This window comes from Nomascus leucogenys, chromosome 3 (assembly GCF_006542625.1).
Source record: "Nomascus leucogenys isolate Asia chromosome 3, Asia_NLE_v1, whole genome shotgun sequence".
Taxonomy (NCBI): Eukaryota; Metazoa; Chordata; class Mammalia; order Primates; family Hylobatidae; genus Nomascus; species Nomascus leucogenys.
Window position 1 is genome coordinate 32,033,706 of NC_044383.1, and position 19,808 is coordinate 32,053,513.

Below are 19,808 nucleotides of genomic sequence, written 5' to 3' on the forward strand. Positions count from 1 at the left end.
ATTTTGGTTACAATTGGTTATTGCTGGTATATAATAACACTTGGTTATTGCTGATATGTAATAACACTTGGTTATTGCTGGTATATAATAACACTTGGTTATTGCTGATATATAATAATAACTAACATCCATGGGTGTGTGCTATGTGTATATACTGTTTTAATCATCTTTTCCCATATAATTTTTTTTATTATACTTTAAGTTCTGGGGTACATGTACAGAACGTGCAGGTTTGTTACATAGGTATACATGTGCCACGGTGGTTTGCTGTACCCATCCACCCGTCATCTACATTAGGTATTTCTCCTAATGCTATCCCTCCCCTAACCCGCTACCCCCTAACAGGCCCTGGTGTGTGATGTTCCCCTGTGTCCATGTGTTCTCATTGTTCAGCTCCCACTTATGAGAACATGCAGTGTTTGGTTTTCTGTTCTTGTGTTAGTTTGCTGAGAATGATGGTTTCCAGCTTCATTCATGTCCCCTTCATAGTAGAATGATTTATAATCCTTTGGGCATATACCCAGTAATGGGATTGCTAGGTCAAATGGCATTTCTGGTTCTGGATCCTTGAGGAATCGCCACACTGTTCTTCCACAATGGTTGAACTAATTTACACTCCCATATAATTTTTATAACAAGCCAATGCCTAGGTACTATTATTATTTCTGTCTTATGAAGAAGAAACAGGGCTGTAGAGAGGTTGAATAACTCACTGTGGATCACATGATTACTAGGTGGCAGAGCCAGGGGTCCACACCTGCACCCCTTTCTACTGTTGTATGCAACATGCCAGCTACCTCATCTGACCCTGGTATTAATTGTGATAGTTTTTTGGTTGAGTCTTTTGGATTTTCTAGGCAGACAATTATATTGTCTGCAAGTAATTACCATGTATAGCTTGTCTTTTTGCATGCTTCTTGTTGGGTACCTCGTTTTGTGAATATTGTATCATCATTTTTCAGGAAGTCTGAACCAGTCAGTTTTTGCTTCAGCACAGGGACACCTTGCCATTTCTTTCTTTTAGGAGCACATGGAGCAGTTGTTTAAGGGGCCATGTAGATGGAAATCCAGTTTAGAAACTCTTCTCCCTGCAGCTCTCAACACCTTATTAAGTTCAATAGGATGAATGAACTTATGTTATTCCACTGTACTGAGAGTTTTTGTTTTTTATTTCCTTATTTTTTTCCCTCTCTATTAATTCTGTGCTCCCATTGCTCAAGTTTCTAAGTTTCTGATTCCTGAGTGAATCAGAAACCTCAGGCTTCCTTTTGTGTAGCCTGGGCCAGGCTCTCCTATCCTTGGTTAGGCTGACATTGTACCCTTGGTTAAAATAGAGAATAATCATTTTGTGTTTCTCTGTAGGCATTCTCTGGCTGTAGGAATGCACTCCTCCACAGAAACCCTGCTTTGCTGGCCCTTATTTGCTGGAGTTGCAGTTGGGGGGCAGGGAGCAAGCAGTAAGAGCTCCAGCCACTGGACACTATCCAGAGCCTGACCTAGGCGCCTACTTGCACCATCCTGTCCTGATGCACTTGGGTTGAGAGGTGCGTGTGTGTGTGTGTGTGTGTGTGTGTGTGTAGAGAATATGTGTGGTATGTGTACTGGGAGAGGTGTCCCAGACCTCTGCCAGCTGTGGCCTAATTGGGAGAAAGAGGCCAGTGGGGCATCTCCCTTCTGAGCGGGAGCTTCTTGGCCTAACCTTAAGCTACTGATCAGTCCTATCACTTCAGGGCAAGGTGTGCCAGGGCCATGGTTGCTGACACTAGCTGTACCAGGTCGCTCACCTTCAGGTCTGCCTGCCCTTGGCCCCCAGTCATGGACAGGAGTGTTATGTTGTCTTTTCTCATATAAAATGTAAATAATGGCTGGGCACGGTGGCTCACGCCTATAATCCTAGCACTTTGGGAGGCCGAGGTGGGTGGATCACTAGGTCAGGAGATCAAGACCATCCTGGCTAACATGGTGAAACCCTGTCTCTACTAAAAATACAAAAAATTAGCCGGGCGTGGTGGCACACGCCTGTAGTCCCAGCTACTCGGGAGGCTGAGGCAGGAGAATTGCTTGAACCTGGGAGACGGAAGTTGCAGTGAGCTGAGATCGCGCCACTGCATTCCAGCCTGGGCGACAGAGCGAGACTCTGTCTCAAAAAAAAAAAGTAAATAATGTGTTTTTCCCTTTAAAAAACAGCACCATGCTCATTAAATAATATTTGGTAAATGAAGAAAATTTAAAAGAAGAAAGAATTGCTTATCATTCTACTGCCCAGACACAATCACTTTTAACATTTTAGTTTTCTTCCACTCTTTCCTTTTCTCTGCATAGGCTCTTTTTTTTAGTAGTTGTAACAGTGCTGTTTGTACCCTGCTTTTTTCTCTTATAATAGTATATCATAAGTATCTTGCTTATATTATTTGGGAACATCATTTAAAATGACTGTATAATATTCCATTAAGTAGATGGACCATCATTTATTTCACATGCTTTGGTCTTTACCCCTTGAAGGCAAGGCATATCCTCCTTTCCCTGTTAACCCATTATGGTTCAGTCATCCGTGAAGCTGGCTAAGCTTTTGAATTTAAATTTTCTGTCTGCACTGTCTCTTTGAGGTAATGGTATGCCAGTTGCTGTGTGAAATGGAACTTCTTTTTATTTGCTTTAAACTTTATTAATTCAAGCTTTAGCTAGGCATCTTGTTCTTATTCGGCTTTAGTTTGATGAAAAAAGTTGTGTTTATTTTCCCCTGCCTGGTCTTGCAGCTTTGGTCCTAGGGCCTCCCTTCCTCCTTTCGAAACAGACGCCACTGTGGATGGTAGGCTCCACAAGCATGGCCCTGTCCACTCATCACAGATGTGACTCGAGCAGCCTTCTGGAGCTGCGCTCTACAGGGCATTCAGGTGGATGTTTCCTCACCTGCAAGGTGGGATGTTTGCTGGACAGATAACAAGATTTGCCTCTTTTTTTCCCCTTCCCATCACATCTATTTCCTTATCCCTTTGGTGACCCAAGGTGCCCTGTTAGCTGGATCTTAGGAACTGGTTGTCTCACATTTTCACCTGCCCCCTGCCTGTGTCTTTCCCTTTCCTGACTTCTGTTGACCTCCTATTCCCACTCCACTGGTCCCTCCCTCACAGTGCTGTCACTGCAGCTATGCTCCTGGCTTCCCCTCACCGAGTGAGTTTTTGTGACCTTCGCACTGTATTCATGCTTTGGGACTTACCGCTGTAATGATGTCAGTGGCGGAGGTTAGCAGATGGCGGCAGCAGCAATGAGACCTGACATGTTCTAATGACTCCCTCCTTCCTACCCTTGCTGGCTGAGCCAATGGAGGGACAGGGGTTTCCTTGAGGTATTTAAGGAGGGGGCCAAGGGAAATCGGGGGGCCCCCAGGTGCTGATGAGGCCTGTGACCTTTGCTGCTATAATATCAGTGTTTCACAAGCAGGGCGGTTCGGGAGCCCACTTGCAGCCCATCAAAAATTGATTTAATTGCAATTTTTCCTCCAATTAGGAGCACTGGAGCCTGACTAATTGGAGTAATAGAGAGTAATAAGGCTCAGATAAAAAGCCTTCCTCGGCTGCCTTTGTATCTCGTGTCAGTGCCTGTCAGAGGTCAGAGAGCTTGCATATTCTATTAGGCAGCCTGGCCTTCATTTGTACAAATTAGTTTACCCAACAGTAATTAAAATGCCAATGCGGGTTGAAGAGAACTGAATACACTTGATGGGCATGTTGGTGAATGATGTGACAGCTCTGGTGGCCTCCCTTGCCAAAGTGTGTCAGCCCAGGCTCAGAGGCTGCTGGGGCCTGGGCCAGCTGGGCGGCTCTAGGCCAGCCACGGGGCACAGCTGCTGAGCACGCCACTTGTGCTGCCCTGCCTCAGAGCCACTCAGTTGCTTCTTTCTTCTTCCAGGTGGAGTCATTTGTTCAGTTGTCCATTCATTCATTCATTCAATCAATAAGCATTTGAGTTTTCAATATGTGTCAGGCATACTAGATGCTGGAGATTCAAACAAGACTAACTCTTGAAGTGTAGCCCACATGAGAGCTTCTGGGTGAGGGGTGGTATAATAACTTGGATCTGGAATCAAGACTGACTGGGTTCCAATTCCAGTCCACTAGCTGCTACCTGTGTGAGCTAGAGCAAATTAATTACCTCCCAGAGCCTCAGTCTCCTCATTTGTGAAATAGAGAAAGTGGGGCTGAGTGCGGTGGCTCATGCGTGTAATCCCAGAACTTTGCGAGGCCAAGGTGGGTGGATCACCTGAGGTCAGGAGTTCGAGACCAGCCTGGCCAACATGGGGAAACCCTATCTCTACTAAAAATACAAAAATTAGCCAGGTGTGGTGGTGTGCACCTGTTAACTCAGCTACTGGGGGGTGCTGAGGCAGGAGAATGGCGTGAACCTGGGAGATGCAGGTTGCATGAGCTGAGATTGCACCAGTGCACTCCAGCCTGGGCGACAGAGCAAGACTCTGTCTCAAAAAAAAAAAAAAAAAGGGAAAGTGGTACCTACTGCACAGCGTTATGAGGATTACATAGGATAATGCTTTTGAAACACGTGCTCAGCACCTGGCACATAGTAAGTGCTCAGTAAATTACTAGTGTTATTAAGAGGGCCTAAGCTAATGCAGAAGCAGCAGGAATCTACCTGCCTTTCAGACTGCCCATGCCCAACTAATTTCCCTTCTTACCTTGCTCTCCTCTTTTCTATGTCTTGTTATTTTTAATCTCTCAACTTGAATACACAAACTCTAACTCCGTGGCATCATCCTCTGGTGAGACAGGCTCCTATGTCTACTTCTGGAGCCTGATGATAATCTGCATGATGCCAGGTTTGCCTGAGCTAGGGCCAGGGGACGAGTAAGGCAGGTTGAAGATCTGGTTAAGGTCTGGGACAGGGTGAGAAATTATAGAAGGCTGGTTTCTGGTAAGGGCTTTCTGTTCCAAAAAGAGCTTATGGAGTCAGAATGACTTTTAGACCCTCTAGCTAAGAGGGGATATGTGTACTTGTATGAGTGTGCCTGAGTGTGTGTATTTTGATGTTAATTTTTAGATGTTGGTACCTCTCATCTCTTACCTGGTTGTGGTGCTTATGAGGGACTTCTTACTCCCCTAATACTGTATGCCTGTGTCATGTGTCATTCAAGTTTGACCCTTTGGTATTTGGGAATTATTCCTTTAGGAAGCAGAGGGACCAACTTCACAGAGCACATAACTAGCTTTCCCAGCTATGTAGGCTTTGGGCTCTGGAAGGCCCTCTTAGTTCATTTCCACAAGTTTGTATTGAGTGCCTTCTCTGGGCCAGGCACTGTGCTAGACAGTACAGTACCCAAGAGCCTCTAAAGGATTCTGATCTCAAAGGGGAGACGGGAAGATAAACCAAAAATGCCATTTGTCCCATGAGTATGGAAGGGACTAGGAGGATGGTCAGCCTACCTGGGGAGCCACCAGCTCTTGCCTCTGTCTGTTCAGCACAGATTTGATGTCCTTGTCCCTGGAATACCCCTGAGGGAAGAGATGGGACTGAGGGCAAAAGCCATTTGAATTTTCTTTCTTTTCTGAGCCGAGCTGGGTTTTTCATCACTTTCAAACCCAAAATTGAAGTTATAGCAAAGGCCTTTAGTGGGGAAAATTCACTGAGCAATCCCTTGTGAGGAGCCATGGAGGGAATGATACATGTTTTCATTTCATTGATCTCCCAAGTATTTATCGAGAGCCTTTGACATGCCTAGCACAGGAGCCAGCACCGTGAGGGATGTGACGAGAATCTGGCTGAAGACATCTGGCGGATTCAAATCGAACAGGTTATCACAGCACAGCATTTTGTTTGGGTTAAATCACCTGGGTTAGAGAACTGAGGCCAGTGAGACTGCCTGTGATGCACAGATCCCACCCCACCAGCCCCTTTTCAAAGTGCTTTATCCCATGAGTCTCAAGGGAGGAGTCTGAGTGTGGGGGTAACAGGTCCTGTGTGCAGCCACAGTATTTTAAGTCCATTCATGGAAGCTTGGCCTTTGCTTCATATTCACTTTCTGCACAATGGGAATAATAATGCCTATCTTGTGGGCTCATTGTGAGATGTGACGCACCCTTTGGGTGTTGGAGAGTAGTGAATTCCTTTGCTTCCTCTGCTTTATGTATCTGTTGTACCCTGAGATTGCATGTGGGCACACCCTTTCTAATCTTCTGACTTTGAGTGTGGCTGGTCTGTAGCTTTTGCTCCTTCTTCCTAATGACCATGGGAATAAGGGAGTGGGGTGGGGGGCAAGAATGGTTGCAGGTAGTGGGGAGTAGTTGAAGGTGTGCAAAACTGTGTCTGCACCCAGCCTGACCCCCAAGAGTCCTGGGCAGGCCCCGTGGTTTGGGTGTAAGTCCTGGTGAGTGTTTGCTCAAAATCTGCCTGACTGTTGATGGTTGTTTACTGAGTGTTAAATTTGATTAAACTCTTAAGTCCTCCTAAGTGCCAGGAAGACACTCTACTTTCTCTCCCTCTTTTTCCTCCTTGATTCACAGTGGTTAGGTGAGAGAAAAGGGCAGCTTTTGGAAACAAACATTTATAGATGTCACATCCAGGCAGTTAAGAAAGCGCTTCACAGGAGGCTGAGCGCCAGTGGTTCACATCTGTAATCCTAGCACTTCGGGAGGCTGAGGCAGGTGGATCAACTTGAGCCCAGGAGTTCAAGACCTGCCTGGGCAACATAGTGAGACCCCTGTGTCTATTAAAAAAAAAAAAAAAAAGGCCCTGTACAGGGTATGAAGGTGAGGGGCACTCCTCCTGGCGGCAGATGATCAGGGCCAGATGTGGGTGGGCCAGAATAGAGGAGGATAGGAGTCCCTGGGAAGGGGATTTGCATCCCCACCCCACCCTCATCCCTGCCACTCCCACAGCTCTGACCTCCAGCAGGATTAAAGTTGCTCCCCTCTCTATTGATTTACCTTGATGCTAATTTAGGCCTGCGGCCAGTCAGAGGCCTGCCATAGGCCTTAGACACCTGGCCGGGCACGGTGGCTCACGCCTGTAATTCCAGCACTTTGGGAGGCCAAGGTGGGCGGATCACGAGGTCAAGAAATCGAGACCAGCCTGGCCACCATGGTGAAACCCTGTCTCTACTAAATATACAAAAATTAGCTGGGTGTGGTGGTGCATGCCTGTAGTCCCAGCAACTTGGGAGCCTGAGGCAGAGGAATTGCTTGAACCCAGGAGGTGGAGGTTGCAGTGAGCCAAGATTACGCCACTGCACTCCAGCCTGGTGACAGAGGGAGATTCCTCTCAAAAAAAAAAAAAGAGATGCCTGTGTCTGTGCTGGCGCCCTTCACCTGGCCCCCACTCCTCAAATCTGGAGAGTCCAATTACCTGCTCGAATGATTTCCAAGTGGCTATTATGTTTCCAGCCCAAGGTAATTGGCTTTACCAGTTATTAATGGATTACCCTAAATAGAAAAATGTTGGGGGAGGGAGGAGAGGGCAACACCCCCTGACTTTGTAGTTTGGTTCTTCAGTACCCACTGGCTGCTTCCCAGGCTGGCAGTCACTTGGGGCATGGCACAGTGGCTGTTTTGGCACTCCCACTCTATAGTTTAGTGGCTGCTGGCAGCCTTGAAGAAGCTAGGATGATGGGGCATGTCCCTGGAGGAAGTCTTGGCTTGAGTCATGAAAGCCCCAGGATAGCTCGTATGGCCTTTTTATCAGCCTAGGGCTGAAGAGCAGACACCTGCCCTGCAATTGTTATTGTAAATCAGTGGTTTGGCCAGTGCCTGCCCTAACATCTCCCCTATCAGCAACTGGCAGGCCAACCTCCCCACCCCAGCCAAAGCCACTGGCTTCTCCAGAGCCCTCTCTGTGGAAATTCATCTCCTCACTGACATGCTTGGGATCAGAGGAGCCACAGGTGCTGGGCTGGGTCACAGTGGATGGGCTGTTGCCCCCACATTGCTAATGTGTTATTAGTATGTCCAGTCTTCCTTCCCTCCCCATGAAAGACATGTAGGGACATGGCCCATTCCAGCCCCAGGGCTCCTAACACCACTGCTTTCAACTCACTTGCTTGCTGTTTAAGTTTCAAGCCCAGGTTTCCTGAAGGCTTCCCCTCTCCACCCTACCAAATCCTCTAACAAGAGTTGTCTGGCTCATAGGTTCAAGTTCTAGGCCAGCACTACAGCCAGCCTGGCCCACTGAGTTTATCCTTTACACCAGGCTTGTGCCTCCATTTAAAGTGAGACTCTGCAGATTGTATATGTTGAGGTTTTTAGGGCTCTAAAGGGACACTCTGGGCAACAGGGTCAGCCTGCTCCTTCTCGTGTGCCTCTTGGTGTTGTTTGTTATTGGCCTCAGAGGACTCTGGCAGACTCCCATCCCACTCTCCAGAAGCCCTGGCTGCCTGGCTCCTCTCATTCCCCACTCCGCCCCACCTGTGTACTAGCATATACCCATCCAAGGAATTCACTCATCTTTCATATTTTTTCCTTTTCTCATTTTGGTGCCTTTATACCTGCCCTGTGCTTATACCACATTACCAGATTCCCCCAGCTCTTAAAACCTTCAGGAATGCCCCTCAGCTGCCCCTGCTTCTGACCACGAGCATCACCTTCCAGCCCCAGCAGCCTGTTCCCTGGAGCCCTTTTCTGTGCCCTGCCATTATGCTTTTGGGGTTCCTAAATGGGAGCCCGACAGGCTCGCTCTCTCTTGGGCTCAAACTTGCCACATCTAGAGATCTGTTTTTGTGGTGCACAGAGACCACTCAACCTAGTCTGTGCAGCAGGCCCAGCTGTGGCTGAGCTTGTGGGTCTTCTGGCCAGGCACCTCTGGGGGCTACACCCCTCACAGTGCTCCAAGATGTCTTTCCACAGCTCCTCTGATGGCTCCCTTGGCCACTTCTCTCATTCTGGCTTAACCCACAATCCCCTGGGGAATGAGCACGGCATTTTCCATTGTTAGCCATTTCCACCGCAGGTTCTGACAAGCCAGATCTGATTCTGCTCTCCTTTTGTTTGGCAGCTCTTTTGTGACAGGGACGGCTTGTTGCGGGCACTTCTCACCCCTGAGAATCTGGGACCTCAACAGGTAAGAGATTCATGAGCTCACGCTGGCTTCCAGTCCAGGGGGTGAAGGAAAGCTTGCTGAGCCAGCCTCTGCCTCAGTTGGCTGAGTGGTCCAGGAGAAGGCTGGGAAGTGGTCTAGTAGGAGGCCTGTGCTGTGGTGCCTTCTCACATGGAATCATTCAGGGTTAGCTGGAGGAGACTGTTGAAGTAATTTATAATAGGTAAAAAGTTTCATGTAGAATTTATGATAACAACAACAATTTAGATTTATGATACTCTTTCTCTGAGGAATGCCTATGTGGCTATATAAAATCCCATCTATCCCCAGAGATGATTTTGCTAAAATAAAGAAATTTTGAAGGTGGCCTACAGACCTATAAAAAGAATTATACAGAACAGTAAAAATACATGCAGGTTTTATTCACAATTCTCTGCCTTGGCAGGCTTGACATATTCCCATCTGATTATCTGCCATTCTGGTTTTTTTTTTTAACTTTCTAATTTTGAAATAATTATAGATTCACAGGAAGTTACAAAAATAAGATGGAAAGGTGTTTGTGTAACATCTTACATAATATATAATAATCAAACCAGGAAATAGACCCTGGTACCATTCATGGACCTTTATTCAGATTGCACTGTGTGTGTGTGTGTGTGTGTGTGTGTGTGTGTGTGTGTGTGTGTGTGTGTGTGTCTGTGTGTGTCTAGTCCTTTGCAATTGTATCACGTAGATTCAGATAACCATCACCACAATCGAGGTACAGAACTCTTTGTTCCATCAGCACAAAGATTCCTTATATACCCCTTGGTAGTCACACCCATCCTTCTCCCCTCCTCCTCTTCCGATTGTCCCTGATTCCTGGCAACTTCTTATGTGTTCTCCATCTCTATAATTTTGTCATTTTGCAAATGTTACATAAATGGAATCATACAGTATGTCACTTTTTGAAACTGGCTTTTTAAAAACTGAGCATAATTCCCTTGAGACCCACAGATGTTGTTGCATATATCAATAGTGCATTCCTCTTTACTGCTGAGTAGTATTCCGTGGTATGGATATACCAAAGTTTCTTTTCTCCATTGAAGGACGTTTGGGCTGTTTTCAATTTTTTTACTATTGCAACTAAAGCTATTACAACACGTACAGGTTTTTGTGTGGGCATACATTTTCATTTCTCTGGGATAAATGCCAAGGAGTACAAATGCTGGGTTGTTTGGTAAGTGTATGCTTAGTTTTTCACCTGCCAAGCTATTTTTTGGAGTATCTTTATCATTTTACATTCCCACCACCAATGTATGAGAGATCCAATTTCTTCACATCGTGAGGAAATAGTGGTATTGCACTATTTTTTTTTCTTTTTTAAAGTCTGTATTTATTTATGTTTTTTAGAGATACAGGTTCTCATTATATTGCCCAGGCTGGTCTTGAACTTCTGGCCTCAAGCAATCCTCCCATCTCAGCCTCCCTAGTAGCTGGGACTACAGGCATGTGCCACCAGGCCCAGCTAATTTTGTGTGTGTTTTTTGAAGAGATGGGTTTGCCATCATGCCCAGGCTAGTCCTGAGCTCAAGTGATCTATCTGCCTAGGCCTCCCAAAGTGCTAGGATTACAGGCGTGAGCCATGATGCCTGGATTCACTATTTTTAAACTATTCTAAAGGTGTTATATTTCATCATGTTTTAATTTGAATTTCCCTAATAGCTAATTATGTTAATATATTGTCATATGTATATTTGCCATATATTTCATATATAAATATTCTCTTTGGCGAAACGTCTGTTCATGTCTTTTGCCTGCTGGATTGTTTTCTTTTAATGGAACACTTCATGTATTTGCATGTCATTCTTGCATAAGAGCCATGCCATTCTTCTCTGTATCATTTCCATTTTGATATATGTGCTGCCAAGGCAAGCAGTTTGCTTTTTTTTACCATTGAGTTTTGACAGTTCTTTCTGTATTTTAGGTATTAGTCCTTTGTCAAATATGTGATTTGCAAATATCTACCCCCAATATGTAGCTTGTATTTTTTTTTTTTTTTTTTTGAGATGATGTCTCACTCTGTTGCCCAGGCTGGAGTGCAGTGGCGTGATCTCGGCTCACTGCAAGCTCTGCCTCCTGAGTTCACGCCATTCTCCTGCCTCAGACTCCCAAGTAGCTGGGACTACAGGTACAGCCACCACACCTGGCTAATTTTTTGTATTTTTTAGTAGAGACAGGGTTTCACTGTGTTAGCCAGGATGGTCTCGATCTCCTGACCTCATGATCCGCCTGCCTCGGCCTCCCAAAGTGCTGGGATTACAGGCGTGAGCCACCGCACCCGGCTGCTTGTCTTTTTATCCTCTTAACAGGGTCTTTTGAAGAGCAAATGTTTAAAATTTTGATGGAATCTAAATTAGTGACTTTTTCTTTTATTGACTGTGCCTTTGGTGTCGTCTAAGAACTCTTCACCTCGCCCTAGGCCCCACATGTGGTCGGTGTCTTAATGCCACATTTGACAGCATTAGTGAAGATGCTCTTCTCACCTGCTTCCTCAGTTGCTATAGCTTTGTCTTCTCCATTTTACTCCATCTCCCTAGGAAAGCATTAGCCATAGCTTTTTTTTTCTTTTTTTTTTTGAAAAATCCACTCTATAGTCAGTCTTTTCAAAATTTTTAAAACAACATGAGATGTTTTAATTAATAAATCATGGTTTTTTCCTTCAACATTCTCTTTTGATAGTCATCCAAGAACAGGGATGGGAAACGCCCTACTTCCCCAACCATTCTGTCTTTCGGTAGCTCTGTAAATGAGAATGCCCACCCTTTATCATGGATTGATTTGCTCCCTGAAGCTGTGATCCTGGACAAGAGACAAGCAAGTTGAACCTCTCTCCTGAAGAACAGACTTTTAAATATCTGAAAACCTTGGTTCTGTTCTTCCAGGGCCTCCTCTTCTTCAGGCCAAAAGTTCTAGGTCCTTCAGTTGTTCCTCATTAACATAGTAGATAAGTTAGCCATAGCCTTTGGCTGTAACGAAGACCTAATTCAAAGTGGCTCAAACAGGCCAGGCACAGTGGCTCACCGCACCACAGCACTCCAGCCTGGGTAACAGAGTGAGACTGTTTCCAAAAACAAAAGCCAAAAAACAAAGTGGCTCAAACAACAATGGGATTATCACTATCTTAGATGACAAGGAACCCAGAAGTTGGGTGGTTGGGTAGTTCCAGGGTTGATGGTTCAGTAGCTCAATGAGACCATGAGGGCCCAGATTCTCTCACTTTCTGCTTTGCCACCCTGGTCAAGGTGGCTTTTGCTCTCAGGCTTGTTTAGAGCTGCTCCACCAGCTTGCAAGGCAACACTCAAAAGGGAAATAGGAACAGCATATGTCCCTGTCTGGGGCCCCTTTTTAAGATGAGGAAGCCTTTCTTAGGAGTTCCCAAGCAGACTTCTCCTCACATCTAATAGTCAAAATTGTATTCCAGTACTCACCCTAAATCAAACCCTGGCAAGGGGAATGGAATGACCAGTCAAGATTCACTTCTTGGGCCAAGGGAAGAACTCAGCTTCCACCCCTGCCCCTACACATTAGCAGCAGCAGGTGTGGGGAGGGATGGCATAGAAGCTGGGTTTTGTTGGCTAGAAAGAATATGAGGAATGTCTAGATAGGTGACCTATACTGTTGGTCTCACACTGGTTTCAGGACCATTCTCACCTGAAAGTTTCTCTAATTTATCTGGTTTTATCCCTCTTGAAATGGCATGTTCATAACTGATTACTGAACAGATCAGGTGTGGTCTGATGAGCAGCAGATGCTGGCACCTCCTTTATTTTAAATCTTCTACTTTTGTTAATATAGCCAATAGTCGTACCCCACTGTTGCTAGCCTAGCTGAAACTTCCCAGGACTCCTTTGCTCTTTAGCCCCTGGGATATTGGAGCTCCTACAGTCTGTGAAACTTGTTCCCCATGAGCTCACCCTGCCAAACTCCTGCCACTGGCCCTCCTTCCTTTTGAATGGGTCTGGGGCAGAGGCAGCCCCTCCTCTGGTGCCAGGGCCAGTGTGATGGGAGGCTGTGAGGAGCCTGGGAGGGAGAACTGGCTGTGTGGCCAAACAGACCTGGCTTCCAGAACTACTGTGCCTCTTGCTGTGATCTGGGGCCCTCTGAGCTTCAGTTTCCTCATTTGTAAAGTGGAAATTAATTATCCCTACCTAACAGAACTGGTATGAACAAAATTATTGTGAAAGAGTGTCCCACACAGTGCCTGTCACCTTGGAGGCATTCAACTAATGCAAGCTGTCTCTTTCCTGCTCTTCCTTCCCACCCAAACTAGTACCTTGGAGTTTGTGGAAGCTTCTTTTTTTCTTGAGAGACAGGGACTTGCTCTGTCACCCAGGCTGGAGTGCAGTGGCATCATCACGGCTCACCGCAGCCTTGAACTCCTGGGCTCAAATGGTCCTTCTGCCTCAGCCTCCCAAGTAGCTAGGACTATAGACATGCCCCACCATGCTTGGCTAATTTTTAAATTTTTTTGTAGAGACAAGATCTCGCTATGTTGCCCAGGCTGGTCTCAAACTCGTTGGCTCAAGTGATCCTCCCACCTTGGCCTCCCAAAGTGCTGGGATTATAGGTGTGAGCCATTGTGCCTGGCTTGTGGAGGCTTTTAATTCTCAAAATATCCATGTCTTAGTGACTGGTGGAGGAGGAGGTGAACCTGCTGAACTCGTGGCACAGGGAAGGCTCTTGACAATGGGCTGTGGATCACAAAGATGGGCATTCTGATGAAAGTTTTTACTTGGTTACATAGCTGGGCCTTGTGTTTGGCATCATCACCTGCCTGGGCCCAGGATGACACACAAGCCAGGTGGCGGGCTGGGTACACCACTGTGACCCAGCATCATCTCAAATGTTGGGTAATCTTTGAATGGCCTCTTCTGCCTATGGTTGCCTTGTATTTTTAGTAGAGACAGGGTTTGGTGAAGGGTACTCTTCAGTACAGATTTATGGTCAGGATGGAGTACGAAGGCACCATTTATTTGACTGTTATTCTCTTATGAAACCCCTAGATCTCATTAACCCCAAACACTGGGTCGTTATTGAAACCAGAATGGACCCTAATGAGAATGGATGGGTATGAGACAGTGATTAGCCAGGCATGGTGGCTCATGCTTGGAATCCCAGCACTTTGAGAGACTGAGGCAGTAGGATCGCTTGAGCTCAGGAGTTTGAGAGCAGCCTGGGCAATATGGTGAGACCTTGTTTCTTACCAAAAACAATTAAAAACAAAACAAAACAAACAAACAACTATGGCCTCAGTTCTTCCTGGAGCCTGAGAAGAAACAGCCCTGCCTGCTCTGGCCAGCCTGTGGGCTCTGCTGTTTGTGGCAGGGTTGCCCTGGGCACCACTTGGCAGTGCCTTCTCTCCAGCCCCAGGTTCATCCACTGGGAGCAACCAGGCTTTGTTTAAACATCTGTCCTGTCCCCAGAGAAGCTTGGAGGACCAAGTGGTACAGCGATTGAGGAAAGATGCCCTGGTGGAGGCATTTGCTTTTGGTGGGAGGAAATGGATGGACAGGATGACTCTCTAGAGCTGTCTTTCCCAGAGAAGCCCAAGTAGATAATAAAGCCATGTAGAAAATAGGATTAAGGTAATGAACAGGCAGGACAAAGTTTGATCTTTCAGTAACACCAAAGCCTGACTGACAGGCCAATCCAAGAGGTGGATCAGCATTGCCGGCAGGACTTGGGGTTGGGTGGTGAGCGGTGCTGGATGGATTCTTTGCTTTCAACCGGTCACTGCTGAAACTTGAGGAGCGCCTGGATTTTCTCTTTTATGTATGTGCTGGGGCTTGGGCGGAGAGCGGGGAGTACTGGAGGGGCAGTTTGCCCTAAGCATTGCTATACCCTGGATGATGATGGGGGCTGGGACACACTCAAAGCTGTAGCCACCCGCTGGGCACCAGCGCTCCCATCAGGGGAGCCATCACCCATGTCTATGTGTGTCTCTCAGCTACTCGCCCTCAGGCAGCCAATGCTGCTTCTCACAGAACCTGGACCCCTTTCAGGGTCACCATTGTTCCCTCAGCCCCTCATTCCATCAAGACCTCTAGAGACTGTTCTCCTTGCAGGCTGGGCTAGAACAGGGATGGAGGGGCAGTTGCTAGCTGGAGCACACAGGTCAGAAGGCAGCCACAGGCACACAGCCGTTGCCTAAGTGGCAAGGAGCTTGCCTGTCCCCTTCTCCCTTCCTCTTTTTCTTTTTTTTTTTTGAGACAGAGTCTTGCTCTATTACCCAGGGTGGAGTACAGTGGCGCTATATCGGCTCACTGCAAACTCCGCCTCCCGGGTTCACGCCATTCTCCTGCCTCAGCCTCCCGAGTAGCTGGGACTACAGGCGCCTGCCACCGCGCCCGGCTAATTTTTTGTATTTTTAGTAGAGACGGGGTTTACACCGTGTTAGCCAGGATGGTCTCGATCTTCTGACCTCGTGATCCACCTGCCTCGGCCTCCCAAAGTGCTGGGATTACAGGTGTGAGCCACCGCGCCCGGCCTTTTTCTTCCTTTCTGTCTTCTGGAGCTGGGTACCATGGGGTTAGGCCCAAGGACAGAGGATTACTATGTAAACGAGAAAGAGTCCTTCACCCAACCTCAAAGTGCCAGAATATTTCTGCTTCTGATGGTAGGTGGTCTTCAAGCCCATTCCCTAACTCCCAAGTGCCAGGAATTCCTGTACCTTCATCTTGACTGACCAACCACTGAAGTATCCCTAGCTAGGCCCTGTGATCCCATCAGGCCCTGAGGAACTATGCCAAAGCCATCCTGCCCGAGCCTGGGGTTTGGAGGAATCAAGGCTCATCTTGTGTTCTCTGTCTATGTTTGAGCAGGACCCTTCCTTGGCTAGGCCCCAGGGAAGGTGCCATGTGTTGACTGTGTGGAGCCCAGCTCCTGGCAGCTGGAAGGCCCAAGTGGGTCTGACTGGCCTGACATCACAAATACCCCCTTCCTCCATGGGCTTCCTCTTGCTGTGGGTTTTATTTTTTTCTGCCAAGGGGCATTTGAGATGGACCTAGCACTGGTGCCCTGAGCACAGGGCACAGCTGGGCCCCTGATAGCCTGTGGGCAGGTGGGCTTCAGGATGGAGAGCTCTTTAATCCCAGACCTGAAGGTGTCATAGTAGGTCCAGCCACAGCCACAGCCCTAAGCCCCGCTGGGATTGTGGGGTGGGGAAGGGGTGGGGAGGTGGTTGGTGACCTGGCTGCTCCTAGGGTATTGAGTCCTTGGCCAGGTCCTGTGCTGCCCTGTGTGTGTGGCAAGCCCTGCACATATCCCATTGATTCCCCTTCCCCTTTGGGCCAGGGTCATCCCCGGTCCCGTTACACCTCCACTTCCACCTCAAAGCTCCCAAGTTCCCCTTTTCTCAACAAAGGCAGGGGCAGAATAGGCTTCTCACCCATCCTAACAGATGCCCTAGATTTTTCTCCTCTGAGCCTGTGCTCAAGCCAACCCCATGCCCAGAATACCCCCTCTGTGCCTAATGAAACCCTGCTCGCTCTTCAGTATAAACAGCACCTCCACCACAAAGCTCTCCTTGATCCTCACCACTGTGGCTGGAGTTGGTGGCCCTTTCCACTGAACACAGTGTTGGAACACTGATAAGGGCCACCTGGTCAGCCATGGCTGTGGCCTGGTAGAACTCTCCCTCTGAGAACTGGGAACTGACCTTGGTATCCTGAACTGAGCACAGGATATGAGTGAGTATCAGGGCATCTAATGACATTTGGAATGGTAAGGGACATTTGGCTGGAGCCCCTTTTGTCTGGAGAAGGAAGCTGTGTCCTGCACACAGGCTGGGCCACTCTGAGGGCACTGTTAGTGCCCATCCTGCCCAGGTGTGGCTTTGTCTGCCCCGGCCCTCTGCCCCCACCCTGTGCAGGGGCCTGGCCCACAGTCAGGGTGATTACGGGAACTGCCCCTCTTTAAAGTACCTCCCTTCTCCTTTGAAAGCATTACTGACAGCTTTTTTTTATTCTCTTTTTTCTTTACCTCTTTAAGGAACCCTGTAATTTCTTTCTCTTTCTTTCTCCCCTCTTAACTTTTTCTTTCTTGTCTCCTCTGTCCCCCTGAACTCTTTGAAATTGGCTTTCTGCCTGCTGACACCAAACTGATACTTTGTGTTTCACTTCTCCTTATCCCTTTATGGCAACAGATGTTGAAATTTTGTATCCTTTTATCTGCCCGGCTGCCCCTTCCTGTAATTATGGCCCCCTTGTTAGCAGTACAAAGTGGGCTGCCTGGCCTTTGAGCCGTTGTGTCTGAACACATGTGCGCGGGCGGGTGCTGGGGGTGCGTGCTCACAGACACATGCATGTGAGAGGCTGTATGCTTGAGAAGGCCCTTCCTTCTCACCTGATGGGGCTAGTGAAGCTTCCATAGCTCCTCCATTGTTAATGTTTAGAACCTATCTGTCCCCTTGATTCTCTCACTACCTCCACCAGAGGGCAAGCCTCTGGGCATCTGTGAGGTGGAAAAGCCTACAAAGAGCTGGAAAGGGCTGGAGGTGGCCCTGGGTAACTCTTGGGGCAAGTCCAGTTGTGCAACTGTAATAGAGGATGTTGAGGGGCCAGTGATGGAGTGGCTGCATTGTCTGTGAAGGTGGGGAGTGCCAGCACCCTGGAGCATATAGATGTGATCTAAGATTTACTGGGTGCGTGACCCCTGCGCCTTCATTTTCTCATCTGTAAAATGGGGTTAAGAAACTTACCTCTAAAGCCTGTTGTGAGGATTAAATGGGCTGATACGAGTAAAACACTCAGCACGTTGTCTGGTACAGTATGGACTCAGGATATGTGAGCTGTTGCTGCGGTGGCTACTCTGCCACCAGGTAACCTAAGCAGCCGTCTCATCTGGCTCCAGCAGACACAAAGAGAACAACAGGCCCTTCGGCTTACTTCCCTCTGTTCCTGTCATCTTGAAAGCTGCTACCAGACGGGATTTCCAGGAGCTCTGCCTTTATCATGGATTCAGGCTCTGCCCTTCCTTGCTATACGACGTTGTCACTTTTTGTCTGTGACTCTTGGTTTCCTTATCTATAATCGGGGCCTGGACTAGGACAATCACTGTTTGTTCAAAAGCCTCATGGCTGTCTGCCACTCATGGAGTTCGTGCCAGGTGAGGGATATGCACCCTAAGGCCCACTGTGGCCTGGAGGCCAGACCCTGCCAGCACACTCCCAAGCCTCCAACCAAACCAGATTGCCAGCTGCCGCCAAAACAGCCTGGTTGCCCTAGCGCTGCACCTTTGTTGTTGCTGCTCCTGCCACCTGGGCCATCTCCCTATCTTGTCATTGCCTATGACAGCCCTGTCTCTCAGTGAAGAATCAATCAACACCCCCAGCCAGAAATGCTTGCTTTTCTTAGCTGTCCCCTTGTAGAACTTTCCGTTGTTCTCTGTGGTACCTACCAACTCACACTTTGTTAATTGGATATATGTTGCAGACTTCTTTCTCTCCCTGGATCGAATACTCCTTGAAGGCAGGGACAAAGTCTCCTTGATCAAGTCACAGCTTACATCTCCCTGTAGTTTCCATTAAGCACAATGCTTTGTATACAGAAGATGCTCGACTGAAGGAAGGAGGAGATAGAAGGGAGGAAAAACCTCCCATTCTCTTTGCAACCATGTTGGGCCCAGCTTATACCTTCAAGCCATCTGTCCCCCAGGCAGCAGAGATGGAAGAAGGTCAACTCTTTGTCACCCTTCCCTCCTCTCTCTCTCTCTCCAAAAGCCATTGTTGCATTTCAAGGTAGCACATGGCAGACAGGTGCACAGGTAAGCACAGACCCAAACGGATGCAGGAATGAGCATCCATAGGGTCCCAGAGGACAGCGTCAGGAACCCAGTATGTTAAAAATGACTGAAAAATGGTGTGTGAGCCATGGACATGCTGAGCTGTGGGCTGGGAGGTGGAGGAGGTGGTGACTCAAGAGTGCTCTAGTACAGGCGGCTGTGGGGGAGGCTGGGAGAAGTGCAGCAGGGCACCAGGCTTCCTAGCTGCAGTGCAGACTTGGTGGGCAGGGGTAGGGTGCCAGGGACTGCCCCCTGTGCCCAGTCCAGCTTAGCACTCAGGGCCTGTCCCTGGTGGGCCATCCAGGTTTTTAGGGCCAGCCCCTACCATCAGTTAGCTGCCCCCACAAAGATGGTGATGGGTGTCAGCGTTTCATGTAAATGTCTCTCCTCTCTGACTGGCAGGAAGTTCTCTCCCTCCAGCTGCAGTAGAGTCACCTGGGTAGCAGGATGGATTGGGCCAGGGGGCCCTGACCTCTCAGGGGTGTGGCCGCACTCTGCTTGCTTCTTCCTGTCCAGGTAGTGGGGTTCCCAGGAGCAGCCTGCACACGGTCAGAGCCAAGGAAACAGGTCTCCCTCAGGCTGCCCCTCCTCAGCCTGCGTCTCATTCATCAGGCTCACACAGACGGCTCCATCTGTCTTTATGTTTCCCTGGGTGGAGAGAAAATTGCTGGACTCGACTCGGGGGAGGTTAGGGTGTGGAGGCCCCCAGCCCTTAGTGGCTCCTGGAGGCCTGGGCTTTGTCCATAGGAGTTGGAAGGGAATGGACTTTTTGTCTGGCCCTCTATAGTGACAGGCTGGCCCTTGCTCCCATCTTGGCCCAGGGCTCTGAGCAGCAGCCCTGTTCCCACACAAGCTGTGCAACAGCCAAGGCTCTGCACCCCCCTCTCGCCCCCCACAGTGAGAGGCCGAGAAGCATTCTTAACATTCTTTCCAGAGAAAAGGGGTGAAAT

At 48.2% G+C, this 19,808-nt stretch overlaps 1 protein-coding gene and 1 non-coding gene across 4 annotated transcripts in view; one reads left to right on the forward strand and one right to left on the reverse strand.

The window, feature by feature from the left end:
* Window positions 1-19,808, forward strand: part of FBXW4 (F-box and WD repeat domain containing 4) — an 85,442-nt gene that overhangs the window by 61,102 nt on the left and 4,532 nt on the right. For 2 of the 3 annotated variants that reach the window (XR_004028979.1, XM_003255373.3), the window contains one exon: window positions 8,995-9,060. Coding sequence is in view for 2 of the 3 variants with exons in the window: in XM_003255373.3 (XP_003255421.2) it covers window positions 8,995-9,060 (66 nt within the window). In the remaining variant the exon portion in view is untranslated. Of the gene's footprint in view, window positions 1-8,994; window positions 9,061-18,509; window positions 18,841-19,808 lie in introns of those variants that run through there. The other variant, XM_030808111.1, reaches the window with a different exon arrangement.
* LOC115834538 lies at window positions 10,848-10,954 on the reverse strand. Its single transcript, XR_004029482.1, has one exon. It is a non-coding gene; the product is annotated as a U6 spliceosomal RNA (small nuclear RNA).